At 39.1% G+C, this 23,680-nt stretch overlaps 1 protein-coding gene and 8 non-coding genes across 9 annotated transcripts; 4 read left to right on the forward strand and 5 right to left on the reverse strand.

Moving 5' to 3' along the window:
* The first annotated feature begins 3,437 nt into the window (after nt 1–3,437).
* Nucleotides 3,438–3,628, forward strand: LOC144516030 (U2 spliceosomal RNA). Its single transcript, XR_013501789.1, has one exon. It is a non-coding gene; the product is annotated as a U2 spliceosomal RNA (small nuclear RNA).
* A 981-nt stretch (nt 3,629–4,609) lies between these two features.
* Nucleotides 4,610–4,773, forward strand: LOC144516039 (U1 spliceosomal RNA). The gene has a single exon (XR_013501797.1). It is a non-coding gene; the product is annotated as a U1 spliceosomal RNA (small nuclear RNA).
* A 1,026-nt stretch (nt 4,774–5,799) lies between these two features.
* On the forward strand, nt 5,800–5,990 carry LOC144516031 (U2 spliceosomal RNA). The gene has a single exon (XR_013501790.1). It is a non-coding gene; the product is annotated as a U2 spliceosomal RNA (small nuclear RNA).
* Nucleotides 5,991–8,545: 2,555 nt separating this feature from the next.
* Nucleotides 8,546–8,736, reverse strand: LOC144516032 (U2 spliceosomal RNA). The gene has a single exon (XR_013501791.1). It is a non-coding gene; the product is annotated as a U2 spliceosomal RNA (small nuclear RNA).
* A 775-nt stretch (nt 8,737–9,511) lies between these two features.
* Nucleotides 9,512–9,677, reverse strand: LOC144516029 (U1 spliceosomal RNA). The gene has a single exon (XR_013501788.1). It is a non-coding gene; the product is annotated as a U1 spliceosomal RNA (small nuclear RNA).
* Nucleotides 9,678–10,652: 975 nt separating this feature from the next.
* On the reverse strand, nt 10,653–10,845 carry LOC144516036 (U2 spliceosomal RNA). The gene has a single exon (XR_013501795.1). It is a non-coding gene; the product is annotated as a U2 spliceosomal RNA (small nuclear RNA).
* A 3,055-nt stretch (nt 10,846–13,900) lies between these two features.
* On the reverse strand, nt 13,901–14,064 carry LOC144516047 (U1 spliceosomal RNA). The gene has a single exon (XR_013501805.1). It is a non-coding gene; the product is annotated as a U1 spliceosomal RNA (small nuclear RNA).
* A 969-nt stretch (nt 14,065–15,033) lies between these two features.
* LOC144516033 (U2 spliceosomal RNA) lies at nt 15,034–15,224 on the reverse strand. Its single transcript, XR_013501792.1, has one exon. It is a non-coding gene; the product is annotated as a U2 spliceosomal RNA (small nuclear RNA).
* Nucleotides 15,225–17,447: 2,223 nt separating this feature from the next.
* Nucleotides 17,448–23,639, forward strand: ech1 (enoyl CoA hydratase 1, peroxisomal). Its single transcript, XM_078247044.1, has 10 exons — nt 17,448–17,844; nt 19,066–19,234; nt 19,565–19,653; nt 19,736–19,860; nt 20,561–20,609; nt 21,070–21,134; nt 21,283–21,353; nt 22,252–22,323; nt 22,825–22,975; nt 23,105–23,639. The coding sequence occupies exons 1-10, from the start codon at nt 17,811–17,813 to the stop codon at nt 23,207–23,209; spliced, it is 930 nt and encodes a 309-aa protein (XP_078103170.1). The 5' UTR covers nt 17,448–17,810; the 3' UTR covers nt 23,210–23,639.
* The last annotated feature ends 41 nt before the right edge of the window (nt 23,640–23,680 follow it).

Here is a 23,680-nt window from a genome sequence, read left to right on the forward strand (position 1 = left end):
AAACACTTATATTCACACAAAGTATACTCCAACAAGATGGTAAATGTTGATGGATCCTGATCTCCCACAGTAATCCTAACCCTACATGAAGAAGCTGCTAACAACTTGAAAAGAAGACCAATTCAACAGTCTTAGACATTTTGTTTTCTTCTGAAGTTTAACTAGCGGTGACATTTGACGTCTGAATCACGTTTTGTTTCACATATGCCCAACTTTACCATTTTATACTTTGCTAAGTTGTTTTCTTGTGGTTCTATGACTGTTGGTCCGTGTTATAATAAATAAAATCTAAGTATTGATTTGGGACACGGTTAACTGCAGCTAGACCATGAAGTTATTGAACTTGTGTAACAGAATTAACGGAGTATAAGAAGTATTTACTAAAGACTGTTCTGTCAAGTTGGCATCCAAAGTGAATTAGCTTTTGTACCTGAGTGAGGATGGATGCTGCTTGGGACTGGACTGTAGCTCATTTTTAGAAGTCCTTGTGGTCTTTATGAATATATAAGGTTGTGGGTTCAAACCCTTAGAGCACAGGTGTCAAACTCAAGGCCCACAGGCCAAATCCGGCCCCTCGCTAATTCTGATCCGGCCACATATCAATCTAGGTTCACTATATATTTTGGCCCAGCTATTTGTGAGCCAAACCAAAAACATGGGAAACTGTTTTTCAACTTACAATTACGTGACACTCAAAGCAGAAGTTGGCAAATTTGCCAACTTTGAGACTCAGAAGTTGCCCCAGAAGCAGAGAGATTGCATATTCAGGCTGTGAAAGAGCTTGTTGGGAGTCAGCTGGGTGGTAGCCTACTTAGAAAATGTAATCATTGTTTTGCTTGATTTGCTAAATTCGAGGATGGCTTTGGAACTGTTTTGCTTTATGTGGACCAAACTGGGAGTGAGAAGACTATATGAGACATGCAATAATTGAGTCAAAGATATTTGACTTTTTCGATGAAATAAAAGCCAATAAACTATGCATGTCTGGCCCTTGATGTGATTCTCTTTTTCCAGTGTGGCCCTTAGTGACATTGAGCTTGACACCGCTGCCTTAGGGAACATTGAATTTTAAGGTCCACAATAAAGAAGTCAAATATGCTACGAAACAATAGTGAGGGTGTCAGATAACATGGCTCAGTGTGATATAATGCTGGTTGGACCCCAATGGTCATAGTTTCCAACCTGATTAATGTTTTAATGAAGTCAAATACACCAAGAGAACATTTCTGAGTATAATTTCGTTGGCGGCGCTGCAGGTTTGTTCTGGACTTTTGTTAAACTTCTTTTTTTCAACATACTATACTATGACTTTTTATCACTTTTTTCATCATAGTATACTATTTATTTCTATCACTTTTTTTAATATACTATGACTTTTTTCCAACATGACGTTTTAATTGCTTTTTTTCGACATACTATACTATGACTTTTTACGACATGCTCTACTAATTTACATTTTCCAGACAGAAAATATAACTGTGTGATCGCTTAAACAACCTCCATAACACCAGAATGAATTATCCTATCAGGATTAGTGACAAGTATCCAATCTAATAATGATGAAGACCGATTGACTAGGTGAGATTTACACTACCAAACTAACTAAAACTGGAGTAGCCAGTTTCGGTTAAAGTCACCCAAAACAATAATTTCATCATGCTTTCCAAGAGAATTAATAGTTGATCAATTATACTTTGTAGAGTCAGTCGGAGCAGAGGGAGCCCTATAAATGTTGAAAAGACATTCAAAATGAACTGGCTCTACATTAGGAATGACACACTCAGAGACTATTTTTGCAGACCACCCCACCTCCTCTAGAAACCCTATCAGCTCTAAACGAAGAAAAGATGATTTACACTTGAGACAGAGGTGAGAAATAACGTCTTTATATTTCCCATAATGCAATGCTGTATCTTCAAATCAAAAGCCAACTCAGAAGTCACCTGTTTTATGTATTTAACTCCAACAAACTAGGAACAGCCCAACAGAGAGTTTAAATAGGAACAAGCTGAATCATACTGCAACAAAAAGTAGTTTGAAATTCAGAGAAAAGAGTAAAAACAGTTTCTGAAATTATGCAGAAAGGATTCTCACTTTTGGGGAATGATCTAACCTAATTATCAGACTGAACCGACAGTTCATTTCAAAACTACAGTGAAATAAAACTAACCAACAACATCAAGTTTGAGGATCTACCAAGATCAAGAATCTACAAGCAGTGAGTGCAAAGAACAGCACATTTCTTTTAACAATCTCCTCACCTCTCTCAACAGTTACTGGTTTGATTCATTTTACAGAGACAGGCATTAAAAACATGTCTCCGCTTTACAACCTCCTGCTCTTCAAACAATAACAGCACCAGAGCACTTATATTACACTTATATAATAAAATGTACCCACAGCAACAGCAACGACTACTGACATTATCTCAACCTCTTTTATAAACAGCCTGCTACGGTGGCCGACGAGGCAAACTCGAGAACCAAAGATGATGTGTATATGCAATAAACTGGGAAAGAAATAGGTATATGCCTGTATTCATTATACATTGGGCCTACAGTTCTTAAACATAAGGTGTAAACAACAAGATACAAAACAGGTACAGAACACGATACAAGACACTTGGTAACAAATATAGATGTGGAATAAAATAAAAATATAAACACACATAGTGTAAATAAATGTAAACAATTGCAAAGTGAAGAGTAGTCTACGATCAAATGGACCGATTTCTCTCCCTGATAATATGTGAAATGATAAAAGTAATCCATAGATGTACATTAATCTCTCTCTGGGTATTTTAAGATACATGAAGTCATTTAAGGTGTGCAAATATCGGTTTGATATTGTTTTTTGTTTTAGTGTCAATGAGAGATTTGATGTAGTGAATGGGAGTTAAGGCTTTACATTTTAGTTTGAAAAAAGAAATGAATGAAATCTGTCATGATATCTTTTGGAGGTCGAAACAAGCTGCTGAAAAAAACTGCGACCAAATCCATTGTGTAGTACAGAGTAATAAGGGGATTTCTAGAAACAGCTGAATAAGTGACAATTTTAAACTCTTGTTGAACGATGACTACACCACGTCACCAAGAAGCGCAAGCTTCCGCCACCAGATGGTGCCGTTCAATCTTCTATATACAGTCTATGCGTTCAATAAGTCTAACGGGAAGGGCGGTGCTCAACGTGGGTGGAGTCAAACGTCACCGCCCCGAATTATACACTGCAGTTTCTGTAGCTTCACATGCGACAACATAACTTAATAAAAATGACACATTTTGCTGCCATTTACAGCACTTTTCACTCATTTACTGTGTGTAGTGTAGTCAATTGAGTCCCATCGTGATTAGTTGTGTTGTGACTGAAACACATATTTGAACCGTGAGTGACGATGGCCGTGCGGAGAATGTGGTCCTCTCTGCCGACCCATTGTCAGTATCGCTTCTCGGCCTTTTGGCTAAGATCAAGTGTAGTATCTGTTCTTATCAGTTTAATATCTGATACGTCCCCTACCCGGGGACCATATATTAAATTGATTTTTGGAACTGGGAGATGGAATAGGGGCTTGCTCCGTCCACTCCACGCATCGACCTGGTATTGCAGTACCTCCAGGAACGGTGCACCCCCCTCTCAATGTTTAACATCAATCTCAGTCACGTCTTGTTGTTGTGGGTATGTTTTATTATATAAGTGTAATATAAGTGCTCTGGTGCTGTTATTGTTTGAAGAGCAGGAGGTTGTAAAGCGGAGACATGTTTTTAATGCCTGTCGCTGTAAAATGAATCAAACCAGTAACTGTTGAGAGAGGCGAGGAGATTGTTAAAAGAAATGTGCTGTTCTTTGCACTCACTGCTTGTAGATTCTTGATCTTGGTAGATCCTCAAACTTGATGTTGTTGGTTAGTTTTATTTCACTGTAGTTTTGACATGAACTGTTGGTTCAGTCTGATAATTAGGTTAGATCATTCCCCAAAAGTGAGAATCCTTTCTGCATAATTTCTGCTGCTGTTTCCCAGTCGGCTTTCTGCTGACATTAAAAAGGCATATGCACTTCATTTGCTGTTATCTAAGTTATTTCTTCTTGCTGTATACGTTGCATAGACACAAGAACAGAGATGATTGTTTAATAGTGTTGTTCACACTCCAGACCAATAGGTGGCGGTGGGTCAGTTGCCCCCCAGAAACTAACAAAGACAGGAAGTAGTTGTAATGTGAGGAAACAGAACTGTGTTTTTTACTCTTTTCTCTGAATTTCAAACGTGGATCAAACTACTTTTTGTTGCAGTATGATTCAGCTTGTTCCTATTTAAACTCTCTGTTGGGCTGTTCCTAGTTTGTTGGAGTTAAATACATAAAACGGGTGACTTTTGAGTCTGCTTTTGATTTGAAGATACAGCATTGCATTATGGGAAATATAAAGACGTTATTTCTCAAGTGAAGTGTAAGTAATCTTTGTTAGCCATAGAACAAACATGTTTCTTCTGTATTTAAATCCTGTAGATTGTCATGCCTTTTATAGTCTCTGATTTTAGTAATTTGTATATTGTCAGCACCTTTAGTCAGCATGGTGTTTCTGTGAAAGACTCCCCTGACTCTGACGTGTACAACTCATACTTACCTGGCAGGGGAGATACCATGATCAAGAAGGTGGTTCACCCAGGGCGAGGCTTGGCCATTGCACTCCGGCTGAGCTGACCTCTGCGAATTCCCCAAATGTGGGAATCTCGACTGCATAATTTGTGATAGTGGGGGACTGCGTTCGCGCTCTCCCCTGATTACATGTTAAATGAAAATATACATCACAATAATCAGATGAAGGTTTGTCAGAAGGTGCTGGATGACATGTAAAGCATCTAGAGAACAGCAGCTCAAAGGGTTCATCTATTAAAAGTAGGAAACAATGCCATGTAATGTCTGTGACACTAACGCAGCAAAATAAGTTCTGTGATGTTATTAATATACTCTCACACATTACTTTAAATTAATCCAGGTTCAGTGGATCATCCTCTAATGAATGAAAAATCAGTCATAACAGCTCTCTGTTGTTAATGTAGATGTGGAAGTAAACTGTCAATCAGGGAAGAAAACAAGAATCTGACAATTCTTCCCATTTTCATACAGAGAAGCACATAGCTAAATGTTTAACAAAGTGTTGTTCACAGTCCAGACCAATAGGTGGCGGTGTGTCAGTTGACCATCGGCAGAAAACAAAGACAGGAAGTAGTGGTAATGTGAGAAATAAAAGTGTGTTTTCATTCTTTTCTCTGAACTTTAAATGTGGATCAAACTACTTTTGGTAGCAGTATGATTTAGTTTAGTCTTATGTAAACTTGCTGTTGGGCTGTTACTCATTTGTTGGAGTCAAAGACATTCAACTGGTGACTCAATGTTTTTAGTTTATTTTAGTATTTAGCACATGTTTATTCTCTGGTATGATTAATATGGACTATGTATTGTTGTATGTTGTGTTTGAATGTGCCTGACCACAAACAAAGTTCCCTCACTGGAAAAATCAAGTTATTTTGATTTGGGGATACAGCATTGCATGATGGGATATGTGCCCATTTTTCTCAAGTAACCTGTAGGCTAAATAATTGTTGTCAGTCTTAGAACAAACACAAGCACAACTTTCTTATAAATATCGCCACAAACCATCACCAGTTTTACATGACCTCAAATGTACGTTGTTCCTGTTTTATATGGTGACCAAAACTGTTGTAAGTTTGTAGTTAATTACCCGACCCATAGGTGAGACGTACCGTGCGGAGAATGTGGTCCTCTCTGCCGACCCATTGTCAGTATCGCTTCTCGGCCTTTTGGCTAAGATCAAGTGTAGTATCTGTTCTTATCAGTTTAATATCTGATACGTCCCCTACCCGGGGACCATATATTAAATTGATTTTTGGAACTGGGAGATGGAATAGGGGCTTGCTCCGTCCACTCCACGCATCGACCTGGTATTGCAGTACCTCCAGGAACGGTGCACCCCCCTCTCAATGTTTAACATCAATCTCAGTCACGTCTTGTTGTTGTGGGTATGTTTTATTATGTGAGTACTCTGGTGCTGTTATTGTTTGAGGAGCAGGAGGTTGTAAAGCGGAGACATGTTTTTAATGCCTGTCGCTGTAAAATGAATCAAACCAGTAACTGTTGAGAGAGGCGAGGAGATTGTTAAAAGAAATGTGCTGTTCTTTGCACTCACTGCTTGTAGATTCTTGATCTTGGTAGATCCTCAAACTTGATGTTGTTGGTTAGTTTTATTTCACTGTAGTTTTGAAATGAACTGTCGGTTCAGTCTGATAATTAGGTTAGATCATTCCCCAAAAGTGAGAATCCTTTCTGCATAATTTCTGCTGCTGTTTCCCAGTCGGCTTTCTGCTGACATTAAAAAGGCATATGCACTTCATTTGCTGTTATCTAAGTTATTTCTTCTTGCTGTATACGTTGCATAGACACAAGAACAGAGATGATTGTTTAATAGTGTTGTTCACACTCCAGACCAATAGGTGGCGGTGGGTCAGTTGCCCCCCAGAAACTAACAAAGACAGGAAGTAGTTGTAATGTGAGGAAACAGAACTGTGTTTTTATTCTTTTCTCTGAATTTCAAACGTGGATCAAACTACTTTTTGTTGCAGTATGATTCAGCTTGTTCCTATTTAAACTCTCTGTTGGGCTGTTCCTAGTTTGTTGGAGTTAAATACATAAAACGGGTGATTTGAGTTGGCTTTTGATTTGAAGATACAGCATTGCATTATGGGAAATATAAAGACGTTATTTCTCACCTCTGTCTCAAGTGTAAATCATCTTTTCTTCGTTTAGAGCTGATAGGGTTTCTAGAGGAGGTGGGGTGGTCTGCAAAAATAGTCTCTGAGTGTGTCATTCCTAATGTAGAGCCAGTTCATTTTGAATGTCTTTTCAACATTTATAGGGCTCCCTCTGCTCCGACTGACTCTACAAAGTATAATTGATCAACTATTAATTCTCTTGGAAAGCATGATGAAATTATTGTTTTGGGTGACTTTAACCGAAACTGGCTACTCCAGTTTTAGTTAGTTTGGTAGTGTAAATCTCACCTAGTCAATCTGTCTTCATCATTATTAGATTGGATACTTGTCACTAATCCTGATAGGATAATTCATTCTGGTGTTATGGAGGTTATTTTTTGGGGATTTCTTTAAACCAATCCCAATCGTCTTGGGTGGTGCTAAGCTCCGCACGGAGCCGCTGTAAAATAATCGTGCAAGCAAACTCCGATTGGACAGATAGTCTAGCTAGCTGTCTGGATTTACCCGCAGAGATCTGAGGAGCAGTTAACCATAGTCCTCACAAATCCACCGGAGTTTAAAATTACAACACAAAGAAAGCAGAAGGAAACAGACATCGGCGAAAATACATGCATCTGGCGGAATTTCCTGCGGCGCCGGAGGAATACCGGAAGTGGACCGTCAATGATATCGACTAGTAAAGAGTAACCCAGACTCTAAGAAAATACATTTTTGAAACAGAAGGTTCCTAATATTAAGATAAATAACATTTAAACCTTTAGCTATAGATATACATTTCTCATGGTATTCCCCTTATAAGATGCTACAAGAGCTGCAAATACATTATTTCTGTAAAGGCCAATGCCAGGAATTAATGGACAACAGGGAGGCCTAAATCATCCAAAGAATCCAAAAAATAGTTTAGTATGTCATAAAAACACTCTATGATTGTATTCATCATCATATCAGATCTAAGGCTAACAAAGATTATTTACACTTCACTTGAGAAATGACGTCTTTATATTTCCCATAATGCAATGCTGTATCTTCAAATCAAAAGCCAACTCAAATCACCCGTTTTATGTATTTAACTCCAACAAACTAGGAACAGCCCAACAGAGAGTTTAAATAGGAACAAGCTGAATCATACAAAAAGTAGTTTGAAATTCAGAGAAAAGAATAAAACACAGTTCTGTTTCCTCACATTACAACTACTTCCTGTCTTTGTTAGTTTCTGGGGGGCAACTGACCCACCGCCACCTATTGGTCTGGAGTGTGAACAACACTATTAAACATTCATCTCTGTTCTTGTGTCTATGCAACGTATACAGCAAGAAGAAATAACTTAGATAACAGCAAATGAAGTGCATATGCCTTTTTAATGTCAGCAGAAAGCCGACTGGGAAACAGCAGCAGAAATTATGCAGAAAGGATTCTCACTTTTGGGGAATGATCTAACCTAATTATCAGACTGAACCGACAGTTCATGTCAAAACTACAGTGAAATAAAACTAACCAACAACATCAAGTTTGAGGATCTACCAAGATCAAGAATCTACAAGCAGTGAGTGCAAAGAACAGCACATTTCTTTTAACAATCTCCTCGCCTCTCTCAACAGTTACTGGTTTGATTCATTTTACAGAGACAGGCATTAAAAAACATGTCTCCGCTTTACAACCTCCTGCTCCTCAAACAATAACAGCACCAGAGCACTTATATACATAAAACATACCCACACAACAACAACGAGATGTGACTGAGATTGATGTTAAACATTGAGAGGGGGGTGCACCGTTCCTGGAGGTACTGCAATACCAGGTCGATGCGTGGAGTGGACGGAGCAAGCCCCTATTCCATCTCCCAGTTCCAAAAATCAATTTAATATATGGTCCCCGGGTAGGGGACGTATCAGATATTAAACTGATAAGAACAGATACTACACTTGATCTTAGCCAAAAGGCCGAGAAGCGATACTGACAATGGGTCGGCAGAGAGGACCACATTCTCCGCACGGTACGTCTCACCTATGGGTCGGGTAATTAACTACAAACTTACAACAGTTTTGGTCACCATATAAAACAGGAACAACGTACATTTGAGTTCATGTAAAACTGGTGATGGTTTGTGGCGATAATTATAACAAACTTGTGCTTGTGTTTGTACTAAGACTGACAACAATTTAGCCTACAGGTTACTTGAGAAAAATGGGCACATATCCCATCATGCAATGCTGTATCCCCAAATCAAAATAACACATTTTTTCCTGTGAGGGAACTTTGTTTGTGGTCACATAAGACTAAACTAAATCATACTGCTACCAAAAGTAGTTTGATCCACATTTAAAGTTCAGAGAAAAGAATGAAAACACACTTTTATTTCTCACATTACCACTACTTCCTGTCTTTGTTTTCTGCCGATCAACTGACACACCGCCACCTATTGGTCTGGACTGTGAACAACACTTTGTTAAACATTTAGCTATGCGCTTCTCTGTATGAAAATGGGAAGAATTGTCAGATTCTTGTTTTCTTCCCTGATTGACAGTTTACTTCCACATCTACATTAACAACAGAGAGCTGTTATGACTGATTTTTCATTCATTAGAGGATGATTCACTGAACCTGGATTAATTTAAAGTAATGTGCGAGAGTATATTAATAACATCACAGAACTTATTTTGCTGCGTTAATAGTGTCAATGTCAGCTCATCTAATTATTGTGATGTATATTTTCATTTAACATGTAATCAGGGGAGAGCGCGAACGCAGTCCCCCCACTATCACAAATTATGCAGTCGAGATTCCCACATTTGGGGGAATTCGCAGAGGTCAGCTCAGCCGGAGTGCAATGGCCAAGCCTCGCCCTGGGTGAACCACCTTCTTGATCATGGTATCTCCCCTGCCAGGTAAGTATGAGTTGTACACGTCAGAGTCAGGGGAGTCTTTCACAGAAACACCATGCTGACTAAAGGTGCTGACAATATACAAATTACCAAAATCAGAGACTATAAAAGGCATGACAATCTACAGGATTTAAATACAGAAGAAACATGTTTGTTCTAAGGCTAACAAAGATTATTTACACTTCACTTGAGAAATAACGTCTTTATATTTCCCATAATGCAATGCTGTATCTTCAAATCACAAAGCCAGACTCAAAGTCACCCGTTTTATGTATTTAACTCCAACAAACTAGGAACAGCCCAACAGAGAGTTTAAATAGGAACAAGCTGAATCATACTGCAACAAAAAGTAGTTTGATCCACGTTTGAAATTCAGAGAAAAGAATAAAAACACAGTTCTGTTTCCTCACATTACAACTACTTCCTGTCTTTGTTAGTTTCTGGGGGGGCAACTGACCCACCGCCACCTATTGGTCTGGAGTGTGAACAACACTATTAAACATTCATCTCTGTTCTTGTGTCTATGCAACGTATACAGCAAGAAGAAATAACTTAGATAACAGCAAATGAAGTGCATATGCCTTTTTAATGTCAGCAGAAAGCCGACTGGGAAACAGCAGCAGAAATTATGCAGAAAGGATTCTCACTTTTGGGGAATGATCTAACCTAATTATCAGACTGAACCAACAGTTCATGTCAAAACTACAGTGAAATAAAACTAACCAACAACATCAAGTTTGAGGATCTACCAAGATCAAGAATCTACAAGCAGTGAGTGCAAAGAACAGCACATTTCTTTTAACAATCTCCTCGCCTCTCTCAACAGTTACTGGTTTGATTCATTTTACAGAGACAGGCATTAAAAAACATGTCTCCGCTTTACAACCTCCTGCTCCTCAAACAATAACAGCACCAGAGCACTTATATACATAAAACATACCCACAACAACAACAGATGTGACTGAGATTGATGTTAAACATTGAGAGGGGGGTGCACCGTTCCTGGAGGTACTGCAATACCAGGTCGATGCGTGGAGTGGACGGAGCAAGCCCCTATTCCATCTCCCAGTTCCAAAAAATCAATTTAATATATGGTCCCCGGGTAGGGGGACGTATCAGATATTAAACTGATAAGAACAGATACTACACTTGATCTTAGCCAAAAGGCCGAGAAGCGATACTGACAATGGGTCGGCAGAGAGGACCACATTCTCCGCACGGTACGTCTCACCTATGGGTCGGGTAATTAACTACAAACTTACAACAGTTTTGGTCACCATATAAAACAGGAACAACGTACATTTGAGGTCATGTAAAACTGGTGATGGTTTGTGGCGATATTTATAACAAACTTGTGCTTGTGTTTGTACTAAGACTGACAACAATTATTTAGCCTACAGGTTACTTGAGAAAAATGGGCACATATCCCATCATGCAATGCTGTATCCCCAAATCAAAATAACTTGATTTTTCCAGTGAGGGAACTTTGTTTGTGGTCAGGCACATTCAAACACAACATACAACAATACATAGTCCATATTAATCATACCAGAGAATAAACATGTGCTAAATACTAAAATAAACTAAAAACATTGAGTCACCAGTTGAATGTCTTTGACTCCAACAAATGAGTAACAGCCCAACAGCAAGTTTACATAAGACTAAACTAAATCATACTGCTACCAAAAGTAGTTTGATCCACATTTAAAGTTCAGAGAAAAGAATGAAAACACACTTATTTCTCACATTACCACTACTTCCTGTCTTTGTTTTCTGCCGATGGTCAACTGACACACCGCCACCTATTGGTCTGCCGTGTAGTGCCAATGAACAACACTTTGTTAAACATTTAGCTATGTGCTTCTGTTAGTCTGGCTATCACCAGACCAAGCTCAATCTTTTATGCTTGCCGTCGCGAGTGCAGATGTGAGTTGCGCATGCATCACTTTGCGACTTCACGCAGATCTGTGTTGCTGTTAGCCACAGATTAATGAGATAGGTACATTACTTAGCACTACTGTATTATTTGGCGTAAGGCATCACATTTTCACGGCATGATCCCTGATGTCAGTTCTAGATTAGAGGCTGAAGTAGCCTACAAGAACCTGCTAACGAGAGACTTCTGTAATGTCAATACAATAAAAATGGACCTACATAACGAAGTTCGTTCATTGCGGGCTACAAGTTAGCAATCAAACACAACAAAGGCTGTCACTTGAATGGTGTTTTGAGCTAACGTTAGCAATCAAACATCAAAGATAGCTAAACCGTTTGCTGGATCTGGATCCCTTGGTGTTATGCCGTAAACCGTTTAAATCTGAGCATGCGCAACACACATCTGCACTCGACTCACATCAGGTAGTGACACCCGCCAATAGCGCGCCACGTGGATAAGCCAGTTTGTGATTGATCCCCGCAGATTTGTAACGGCAGGATAGAAAAAAAGTTTCCAGGTTTCCTGCCTGAGCTGCAGGGCGAATCAAATCGCCGGTAATGTGCGAGGATACAGGTGCTGGTCATATAATTAGAATATCATGAAAAAGTTGATTTATTTCACTAATTCCATTGAACAACTGAAATTTGTATATTATATTCATTCATCACACACACACACACACACAGATATATTTCAAATGTTCATTTCTTTTAATTGTGATGATTGTAACTGACAACTAATGAAAACCCCAAATTCAGTATCTCCGAAAATTAGAATATTACTTAAGACCAATACAAAAGAGGATTCTTAGAAATGTTGGCCAACTGAAAAGTATGAACATGAAAAGTATGAACATGAAAAGTATGAACATGAAAAGTATGAGCATGAAAAGTATGAGCATGTACAGCACTCAGTACTTAGTTGGGGCTCCTTTTGCCTGAATTACTGCAGCAATTCGGCGTGGCATGGAGTCGATCAGTCTGTGGTGCTGCTCAGGTGTTATGAGAGCCCAGGTTGCTCTGATAGTGGCCTTCAGCTCTTCTGCATTGGTGGGTCTGGCATATCGCATCTTCCTCTTCACAATACCGCATAGTCTTTCTATAAGGTTAATGTCAGGCGAGTTTGCTGGCCCATTAAGAACAGGGATACCATGGTCCTTAAACCAGGTACTGGTAGCTTTGGCACTGTGTGCAGGTGCCAAGTCCTGTTGGAAAATGAAATCTGCATCTCCATAAAGTTGGTCAGCAGCAGGAAACATGAAGTGCTCTAAAACTTCCTGGTAGACGGCTGCGTTGACCCTGGACCTCAGAAAACACAGTGGACCAACACCAGCAGATGACATGGCACCCCAAACCATCACTGACTGTGGAAACTTTACACTGGACTTCAAGCAACGTGGATTCTGTGCCTCTCCTCTCTTCCTCCAGACTCTGGGACCTTGATTTCCAAAGGAAATGCAAAATTTACTTTCATCAGAGAACATAACTTTGGACCACTCAGCAGCAGTCCAGTCCTTTTTGTCTTTAGCCCAGGCGAGACGCTTCTGACGCTGTGTCTTGTTCAAGAGTGGCTTGACACAAGGAATGCGACAGCTGAAACCCATGTCTTGCATACGTCTGTGCGTGGTGGTTCTTGAAGCACTGACTCCAGCTGCAGTCCACTCTTTGTGAATCTCCCCCACATTTCTGAATGGGTTTTGTTTCACAATCCTCTCCAGGGTGCGGTTATCCCTATTGCTTGTACACTTTTTTCTACCACATCTTTTCCTTCCCTTCGCCTCTCTATTAATGTGCTTGGACACAGAGCTCTGTGAACAGCCAGCCTCTTTAGCAATGACCTTTTGTGTCTTGCCCTCCTTGTGCAAGGTGTCAATGGTCGTCTTTTGGACAGCTGTCAAGTCAGCAGTCTTCCCCATGATTGTGTAGCCTACAGAACTAGACTGAGAGACCATTTAAAGGCCTTTGCAGGTGTTTTGAGTTGATCAGCTGATTAGAGTGACACCAGGTGTCTTCAATATTGAACCTTGTCACAATATTCAAATTTTCTGAGATACTGAATTTGGGGTTTTCATTAGTTGTCAGTTATAATCATCAAAATTAAAAGAAATAAACACTTGAAATATATCAGTCTGTGTGGAATGAATGTATACATTATACAAGTTTCACTTTTTGAATGGAATTACTGAAATAAATCAACTTTTTCATGATATTCTAATTATATGACCAGCACCTGTATACTAATAACATCACAGAACACTTATCTGATTATTGTAATGTATATTTTCATTTAACATGTAATCAGGGGAGAGCGCGAACGCAGTCCCCCACTATCACAAATTATGCAGTCGAGATTCCCACATTTGGGGAATTCGCAGAGGTCAGCTCAGCCGGAGTGCAATGGCCAAGCCTCGCCCTGGGTGAACCACCTTCTTGATCATGGTATCTCCCCTGCCAGGTAAGTATGAGTTGTACACGTCAGAGTCAGGGGAGTCTTTCACAGAAACACCATGCTGACTAAAGGTGCTGACAATATACAAATTACCAAAATCAGAGACTATAAAAGGCATGACAATCTACAGGATTTAAATACAGAAGAAACATGTTTGTTCTAAGGCTAACAAAGATTATTTACACTTCACTTGAGAAATAACGTCTTTATATTTCCCATAATGCAATGCTGTATCTTCAAATCACAAGCCAACTCAAATCACCCGTTTTATGTATTTAACTCCAACAAACTAGGAACAGCCCAACAGAGAGTTTAAATAGGAACAAGCTGAATCATACTACAAAAAGTAGTTTGATCCACGTTTGAAATTCAGAGAAAAGAATAAAACACAGTTCTGTTTCCTCACATTACAACTACTTCCTGTCTTTGTTAGTTTCTGGGGGGCAACTGACCCACCGCCACCTATTGGTCTGGAGTGTGAACAACACTATTAAACATTCATCTCTGTTCTTGTGTCTATGCAACGTATACAGCAAGAAGAAATAACTTAGATAACAGCAAATGAAGTGCATATGCCTTTTTAATGTCAGCAGAAAGCCGACTGGGAAACAGCAGCAGAAATTATGCAGAAAGGATTCTCACTTTTGGGGAATGATCTAACCTAATTATCAGACTGAACCGACAGTTCATGTCAAAACTACAGTGAAATAAAACTAACCAACAACATCAAGTTTGAGGATCTACCAAGATCAAGAATCTACAAGCAGTGAGTGCAAAGAACAGCACATTTCTTTTAACAATCTCCTCGTCTCTCTCAACAGTTACTGGTTTGATTCATTTTACAGCGACAGGCATTAAAAACATGTCTCCGCTTTACATCCTCCTGCTCATCAAACAATAACAGCACCAGAGCACTTATATAATAAAACATACCCACAACAACAACAACAAGATGTGACTGAGATTGATGTTAGACATTGAGAGGGGGGTGCACCGTTCCTGGAGGTACTGCAATACCAGGTCGATGCGTGGAGTGGACGGAGCAAGCCCCTATTCCATCTCCCAGTTCCAAAAATCAATTTAATATATGGTCCCCGGGTAGGGGACGTATCAGATATTAAACTGATAAGAACAGATACTACACTTGATCTTAGCCAAAAGGCCGAGAAGCGATACTGACAATGGGTCGGCAGAGAGGACCACATTCTCCGCACGGCCATCGTCACTCACGGTTCAAATATGTGTTTCAGTCACAACACAACTAATCACGATGGGATTCAATTGACTACACTACACACAGTAAATGAGTGAAAAGTGCTGTAAATGGCAGCAAAATGTGTCATTTTTATTAAGTTATGTTGTCGCATGTGAAGCTACAGAAACTGCAGTGTATAATTCGGGGCGGTGACGTTTGACTCCACCCACGTTGAGCACCGCCCTTCCCGTTAGACTTATTGAACGCATAGACTGTATATAGAAGATTGAACGGCACCATCTGGTGGCGGAAGCTTGCGCTTCCTGGTGACGTGGTGTAGTCATAGTTCAACAAGAGTTTAAAAGGCGACACTATAGACAGTCAATGGACACTATCTCATTTACTGTCAGAGAGAAAGCTGTAACTTCTAGTTTAAATAAACAAAATGCCATCTGAGTTACTGATGTAAAAAGAACGTTTATATAATATCATAAGTCCGATAAAAATTGATCTTCACCGCACTATAATATAGCCTACTTTATTTTACGATTTATACATTTCTCATGCTTTTTTCCCTTAAAAGATGCTATTGCTGAGTTGCAAATACATTCTTTATGTAAGGGTTAATGCCCGACGATGTGTCCATGATCAGGAATTAATAGACGACGGGGAGGCCTGAATCATCCAAAGTTATAATAAAAAAAAGTCATAGTATGTTATAAAAACAACCTAGGATTTTATTTTTCAAAAATGCTTTAAAATTGTCACTTATTCAGCTGTTTCTAGAAATCCCCTTATTACTCTGTACTACACAATGGATTTGGTCGCAGTTTTTTTCAGCAGCTTGTTTCGACCTCCAAAAGATATCATGACAGATTTCATTCATTTCTTGTTTCAAGCTAAAATGTAAAGCCTTAACTCCCATTCACTACATCAAATCTCTCATTGACACTAAAACAAAAAACAATATCAAACCGATATTTGCACACCTTAAATGACTTCATGTATCTTAAAATACCCAGAGAGAGATTAATGTACATCTATGGATTACTTTTATCATTTCACATATTATCAGGGAGAGAAATCGGTCCATTTGATCGTAGACTACTCTTCACTTTGCAATTGTTTACATTTATTTACACTATGTGTGTTTATATTTTTATTTTATTCCACACCTATATTTGTTACCTTGTCTTGTATCGTGTTTTGTACCTTGTTGTTTACACCTTATGTTTAAGAACTGTAGGCCCCATGTTTAATGAAAACAGGCATATACGTTTTAGGCTGAAAAAGCGTTTTTTGATATTAGGCATGGAAATCACTTAGTCCTGTTGTACTGACTCTCCCATTCCCATACATATGTATGGTCTTTTAGATTTTGTATTGGAATTCATATTTATTCACTAATTTGTTGTGTTAGTGACTAAAATGGTCATATGGTGTGACATGAAAGTTATTGTGTGTAAAATTATAATTGGGTATATTTCTTTCATGTGAGTTAATGTATCATAATCTTCTATACTTCATCAATATCTAGCATTTCCTTGTGCAAATGTATTACATTTTACAGTATATTTCTTCATCAATACACAAAGTAAGGCATTTGGAAATTTGGAAATACTTGATTTATTGAAAGAAATATGAGAGATAACTCACCTGGAAAACTTTCAATGTCCTTCTGAGATGTTATTATACTTCCTGAATGAAGAAGGACCCCCTATTCCCAAAGGTCTCCAGACAATTGCCCATTTAAAAAACAGCCACACCATATGATATAGATTTTGGGACAAAATCTTTTTGTTCAGGGCTGGTTCAAAATATTATGCCTGGACTTTTAAAACAGCAGACTTACAAGTAGACATCTGTGGTATTAATATGTACTTAAATAAGGGTAAAATCTATCAATTTTATTGGTTTTATTAAAAATCAAACTTTATGAAATGGACTTGGGACAGTCACTCCATATGAGCTTTTCCTGGTCTGGCTGAAAATTGTGAAAAACAAGAATATGACTGGCATGAATGGTCTATATGTTAATATAAAACAGCTTTTTCTGAACAATATAACCACATTTATTTGCAGATTAGGCATTACTTTACTTATGTTTGACACTCAGGACCACAAAAATGCCATGTCACGTCAACCACCCATACCTATTTTTTCCTAGTCTATTGCATATACACATCATCTTTGGTTCTCGAGTTTGCCTCGCCGGCCACCGTAGCAGGCTGTTTATAAAAGAGGTTGAGATAATGTCAGTAGGAAGGAAGGGTTAATGAAAGTTAGTGCACTGTTACATTTAGTGGGCTGCAAATTCCCTTTTGGTGCACACAGCAGTCACAGCAGCACTGTACTACCTGGCGTGCAGACCACGTTTCCAGAAGGAGGCAGCTGTTAATAACTAGTTAGCATTAGCTAGCGTCAGTGTGGCTTCATGCTAACATTAGTTAGCAGCACACTGAGCTACAGAGACAGGCGAAGCAGGTGAAGTGAATTCATTAACGTGTTCTCTCTGTTTGCTGCGGTTATATTGACCTCTAAATAGTGTGCAAGGTCCAAAGGGCGATGTTGTCAGTTGTCAGGTCAGCTCTCACGAAATGTAAGTGACAATTGTTTTGGCCGTTTGCTGTTTGTCGTCTTATTATTAATGAAAACGTGATGTAATGTTTATAAAATTCACAGTGCACCTGCTGTTAGCTATACAGGTCTGTTAGCTCACACTAGTTTGTAGACAAAGGATTACAAAAACTGCTTTAAAAAAAACTTTGAAGGGCTTTGTAGGTGAAAGGTCACCAGCATTTGTTGTTCTTGCAGCATGCAAGGTTGTATTGTAGAGCTCATCTCTTGGGCTCTAATATGTATTCTTTTATACTTTACTCTTCAAATAATAATTATTTTCATCAACCGTTAACGTGCTGATTATTTTTTTCAATGCCAGAAAATAGTGATTTTAAATAAGATATACAAAGAAATAGGAAATGAAGATAATTAAATTAAATTAAAAAGCTGTATACAATGTTTGCATTACATATTCTAGGCCATATATATTATTTGTGCATTGTGCAAATAGCTGTGCACTACACATTTGTGAGTCTAGCAGTGTAACATTGCAGATCTTATTTAGGTAATAATGCTACCTGCATTACGTCACAGATTACTTCTATGTATTATCCACAGACCAGGATAATAAGTTCCTTAAAGAGGTGTTTTGTATGCGCAACATGGACAGAAACAAACTGAACTCCAGCTTTGACCTTCCAAATATTTACGATCTCTTCTACTCCTATTTCTCCTGTGTGACACTTTGTACTTCACTTATGTGGCTTTAATGTATGTTTAGATTCTGTTTGGGGATATTCTGTTTTTATTGAAGTGGAAAGAAAAATACCCTGAATCAGGGCTAGAAATAACGATTATTTTCAATAATGAATCTATCTATTTGAATACCTGTTTTTTAAATCAATACACCACAAAATGGCGTGAACCTCCATCACGTTCTTTAAATGTCTTGTTTTATCCAACTAACAGCACACAAACTCAAAGATGATCATTAAATCCTAAAGCTGGAATCTGAATATTTTTTTTTAATGAAAAAACTGATTTCAATTAATTAGAAAAATAGGTCATTTTTTTTTTGATGATTTTCTGATCTGAACAGTTACCATGGTAGCCATTTAGCGTCCACTGCTCTCTGTATCGATCTCTTAATCTAAGTTGCTGTAACAGTTTATTGGCTTCACAGGTTTTAGTCCCATCCTGTTGCAGTTGTTTTAGATGAACTTGTTGTGTTGTTTCTGTCGTTCTGTCTCTTTCCTCTCAGACAGGAGGTGCTGGCTGCCCAGTCAGGCTGTGGTCAGGGCCATGTCGTCCTCAGGCGGTGACCCCTCTCCTTACACCACCCTCGCCATCAGTCACCCAGCAGAGTCCATCACACACGTAGAGCTGCACCGCCCGGAGAAACGTAACGCCATGAACAGAGCTTTCTGGAGGCAGGAATCTGTTTACATTAATATGCAAAGACACCAAAAACACACAAATCAAACAAATTAACTATTATGTTTTTTTACATATGACTTTTTTATGTTTAATGTGTTAATCTGTTTTACATTTTTTAAATCCCTTTGAGCAATGTTCTACAGTTGAGTTGCTAAAAATGAAAAGTACAGTGGTGCTCAGAAGTTTATGAACCCATGCTAGAGTTGACTAAAAAGAGGAATCAATTGATGAAATCGATCTTAATGCCTGAATTTAAAAAAAAAAAAAAAAAAAAGAGGAAAAATCCAACCTTTTAAGGACAATGCATTTCTTTCTTCTCCCAGTGAGATGGTGGATTGCTTCAATGAGATAGCTGGCGACCCGGAATGCAGAGTGGTTGTGGTTTCTGGAGCCGGGAAGATCTTCACAGCTGGTAGGTATCAGTCTGTTTGCATTTAATGACACCAGCTTTGTTGTCAAGTTGTATTTATTCTCTGTGCTGTGTCACTGTCCAGGTATTGACCTGATGGACATGGCCAGCGACGTACTCCAACCAGAGGGCGACGACACGGCCAGAATTTCCTGGAACATGAGAAAAATAATCACCAAGTATCAAGAGACGTTCTCTGTCATAGAGAAGGTTCGAGGAGTGGTTTATTTTTTTATTTATTTTATTTTTTTCTATCACACTGAGGAATTTTAAAGGTCCAATGTGTGGGAATTTTTCCCATCTAGTGTTGATCATATATCCTAATCAACTCTCTCGCACCACGCAGTTCAAAGTACGTATTACAGCTACGGTAGCCTTCACGCTTCAAAAAAGCCGGTCTCTTGCTCTTTTCAATATCCTTTTTCTTTTTCTGGTAGAAGAAGAAGACTCCTGTTTCCTGAAATTTTGATTTTGAATACGTGTGGTCCTCCATGTTTTCTTCTTCAAACTTGCCGGGGCCGGGAAGCTACGATACCCATTAGCAGCATTAGCAGCTTATCATGTGACAGCGAAAACGTGAAAGGTGGAGCCGTATGTCCTGTATGTCCCTTACCGGCTAACGTATTTCAAGATGGAGCATGAATATGGAGCGTCTCCCCCAGTTCATACAAATGTAGAATTTCAAGCCAAAAGGAATACTTGGAATTGATGGTGGTGGTAAATATTCATGAAAAAGGACAAGTTTGTGAACGGGCAACACAGATTTTGATAATGAACAACTAACCACGTTACACACTGGACCTTTAAGATCTGAACGTTCACAGACATGATTATGTATTTGGACAGCATTTTAAAATGATGGGTTGTCAGTGTATTTTTCTGTGAAGTTGATGATGGTTTCTTCTTGTAGTGTCCAAAGCCTGTTGTGGTAGCTGTTCACGGAGCCTGTGTTGGGGGAGGTAGGACATCACGATCACCTGGTCATAGTGCAGCCATGAATTCAGACCAGGGGCCCATATTACAAAGTAAGATTAGTGGGATAGCTGGCAGGATTTAGGCTTTAACTCTGGTTTTCTGGTGTCACGTAGCTGGCTCACTTTAAGCCAGAGTAGAAAACCATGGTAACAGATGCTGCACGGCTCACCTGATCCAGAGAGGTCAGGATGAGTAATGTTGCCAGACTCGGTTAAACTTGCTTTGTGATACAGGCCCCAGGATGGTACACTTTGTGTGTTTGCATGGAAAAGATGGCTGCTCTTCCACATCTCACTGTGTTTTTAATCATTTAGATAAGTAAGTCTTCAGAAAATGTTACGATTATCTGCGCGCTCAGATAATCACAGGAGGGTGTGTTATTTAAAGTGGAGAAAACAGTTTACACACTGTCATGTTCACTGTGGATGGTGTGCTCTGTGGCAGGTGTTGATCTAATCACAGCCTGTGACATTCGTCTGTGTACCCAGGACGCCTGGTTCCAGGTAAAGGTACGTACACGTCCATCTAATTATAAAAATTTGGAAATGTGGTAAGGGAAATGGGAAATATTTTTTGGGGAAAACAAGAAAAAGATAAATGATTAAGAGGAAACAGAGAGTTGTACCACAGTTTCTGTCTTTCTGGTCGGCTTTACAGGAAGTTGATATTGGACTTGCAGCAGATGTTGGAACTCTCCAGAGACTTCCTAAAGTCATCGGCAGCCGCAGGTAAACCGGCCATTTTAATAAACCAAGAGAGTCTTGGGGTGAGGTCATGTGATGTAGTATTCAAAGCATTTACATAAAGTGGTCGTCAAATAGTGTGTTTGTATGAGCTACTTCTCCACAGTCAGTGTGTTAGCTACAGTAGATGGTGGTCGGCACGACAACAGTTTGGAGAGGCAGGCAGGATTACCGACACGGAAGCCAATAAGGGTGCACGATTCAGAAAATGTCACGATTCAAGATAGATTTTTAGGCTCACGGTTCGATTCAAAAACCATTCTCGATTCAAAAAAACAAACAACTCACAGTATGTAGATGTAGTTACTTGTCCCATGTGATTGCAGTAGACACACAATTTCTTTTTAAAAATATGAATTGATTTTTGGAATTCTATGAATCTATTTTGAATCGGTAGAGCTTGAATCGCGATTCGAATATGAATCGATTTTTATTGCACACCCCTAGAAGCCAAGAGATGTGCTGCTGTTGACAGGGGCAGCAGTTAAATAGACAACTACAAAAAGGACCGCCTTTAAAAAAAAAGGAAAAAAAAAGTGTACGCTGTATTTAATTTAGAAAATGTTCTCAGCTTTACCTTGCTGTCGGACAGCCCTTCAGTCAGACAACAGGGAACTGAAGCCGTTATCTATGCTCTCTAAAAGCCACCACACTCCTTTTTAAAAAAACCAACCAGTAAATTTACCTCGTAAAACACAGGAGTTACTGGTCTACCGCTGTCTCCAGCGGTTAGTTTGTTTGTGTAATTGTGTGACTTTGGTGAATCCAAACTAACCCTTTAAAACAGAAAGGTTTAAAACACAGCGTCTGACCCAGGAAATAAAAGTAATATGTATGCATGTAGTCCATATTGTTGCGTGATGAACTCTCCCTCTTTCTGTAGCCTAGTGAACGAGTTGGCTCTGACCGCCAGGAAGATGTATGCCGATGAAGCCAAAAGCAGCGGACTGGTCAGGTGAGCTTAAATGTACACTATATATACAGCGGGTGTTTTCTTTCATTAAGTAGTATTGTTTTTACTGAACCTAAAAAGTTGTTGGCCAGTTTAATTTGTCGACTCAGCAACTCCAGAGGTGGTGTAGCTTACAGGCCCAACATCTTTACAGCTGTGTCTCTCAAAGAATCACCTGCAATAGAACGGCGTCAGGATCACAATCATGATGGGGATGATTAAAATGAATGACTAGTACTTGTAGGTTACTGTATGAAGAGAGGGGCTTAGGACAGAAAACTGCCTACCCCAGCTTTAAAATCAGTCGTCAATGCACAAAGAATTGATTTCCTCAGTTGTTATACTGTAGATCTATTCATCAGAACTTTATATTATTAGAAAGCCACTCTGTTGGGGATATATCTTCAACCAAAAATAAAGTACTACTTTGTGATATACTGCAGTTTCAACTATCACCTTTTTTAAGCCAGGATTCATGTATTTTTCAACATCGTTCCTCTCCAGCCGAGTGTTTGCAGATAAGGAGGCCATGATGGCTGGAGCTCTGGAGATGGCCGGGGAGATCGCCGGTCGCAGCCCTGTAGCTGTGCAGGGCACCAAAATCAACCTTGTCTATTCCAGAGACCACAGTGTAGCAGAGGGACTGAACTACATGGTGAGTTCACTACCTTTTAAAACAACAGTGGAGGATTTTTCTGAGCATGTTTATTTTGCCAGAATCACCATGCCCATGGAGCTGCCTTTATATTAGCCTACACTAAATACCTTGTTCATCCTTTTTCAGGCTACCTGGAACATGAGCATGCTTCAGACTCAAGATGTGATGAAATCAGCTCAGGCCGCCATGGAGAAGAAGAGTCCCAAGACGATAGCTTTCTCCAAACTCTAAACCTCACAGACGCAAAGATATACAAAACGCAAAAGCCATTGTGGCCTTTCTGTGTGAAGGGGAACCACATCTATACTATGTGCTAATCTGTGGCCACTTGAGGATGATGTAATGAGATGTAAGAGATGGAGGCTTGAATCCACTGTTGGAAATATGACAGATGGTCCTTCTTGGGATTGGTTTCCAAAGAAATGTATTATTGTTTGGGTGGAAAAGCCTTTGAAACAGCATTTTGATAAGTCAACCATGTGTAAAATTGGAATCATAAGGAAGTTCAGGTTAACCTCTTTCCCCAGGTGACGTCAAACTAATAACCAGGGATTTTCTGAACTTGTACTGTAAAAAAATAGGTTTTGTAAATCTGTAATCGACTTCATGAATGTTTAATCTTATTAAAAAAAAACTAATCTGAAAGTTAGTGTTGACTGATTTCGAAATATCCACATTGACCTGTTATTTTCTAAAATGATT

This window comes from Sander vitreus, chromosome 3 (genome assembly GCF_031162955.1).
Source record: "Sander vitreus isolate 19-12246 chromosome 3, sanVit1, whole genome shotgun sequence".
Lineage (NCBI taxonomy): Eukaryota > Metazoa > Chordata > Actinopteri > Perciformes > Percidae > Sander > Sander vitreus.

Bases quoted from the DNA above. Each gene is read 5' to 3' on its own strand.
- ech1 (XM_078247044.1), top strand. From the start codon at position 17,811: ATGTTGTCAGTTGTCAGGTCAGCTCTCACGAAAT. The intron at 19,861-20,560 runs GTTCGAGGAGTG...TTCTTCTTGTAG, and splicing joins CGTTCTCTGTCATAGAGAAG to TGTCCAAAGCCTGTTGTGGT. The intron at 21,135-21,282 runs GTACGTACACGT...TCGGCTTTACAG, and splicing joins ACGCCTGGTTCCAGGTAAAG to GAAGTTGATATTGGACTTGC.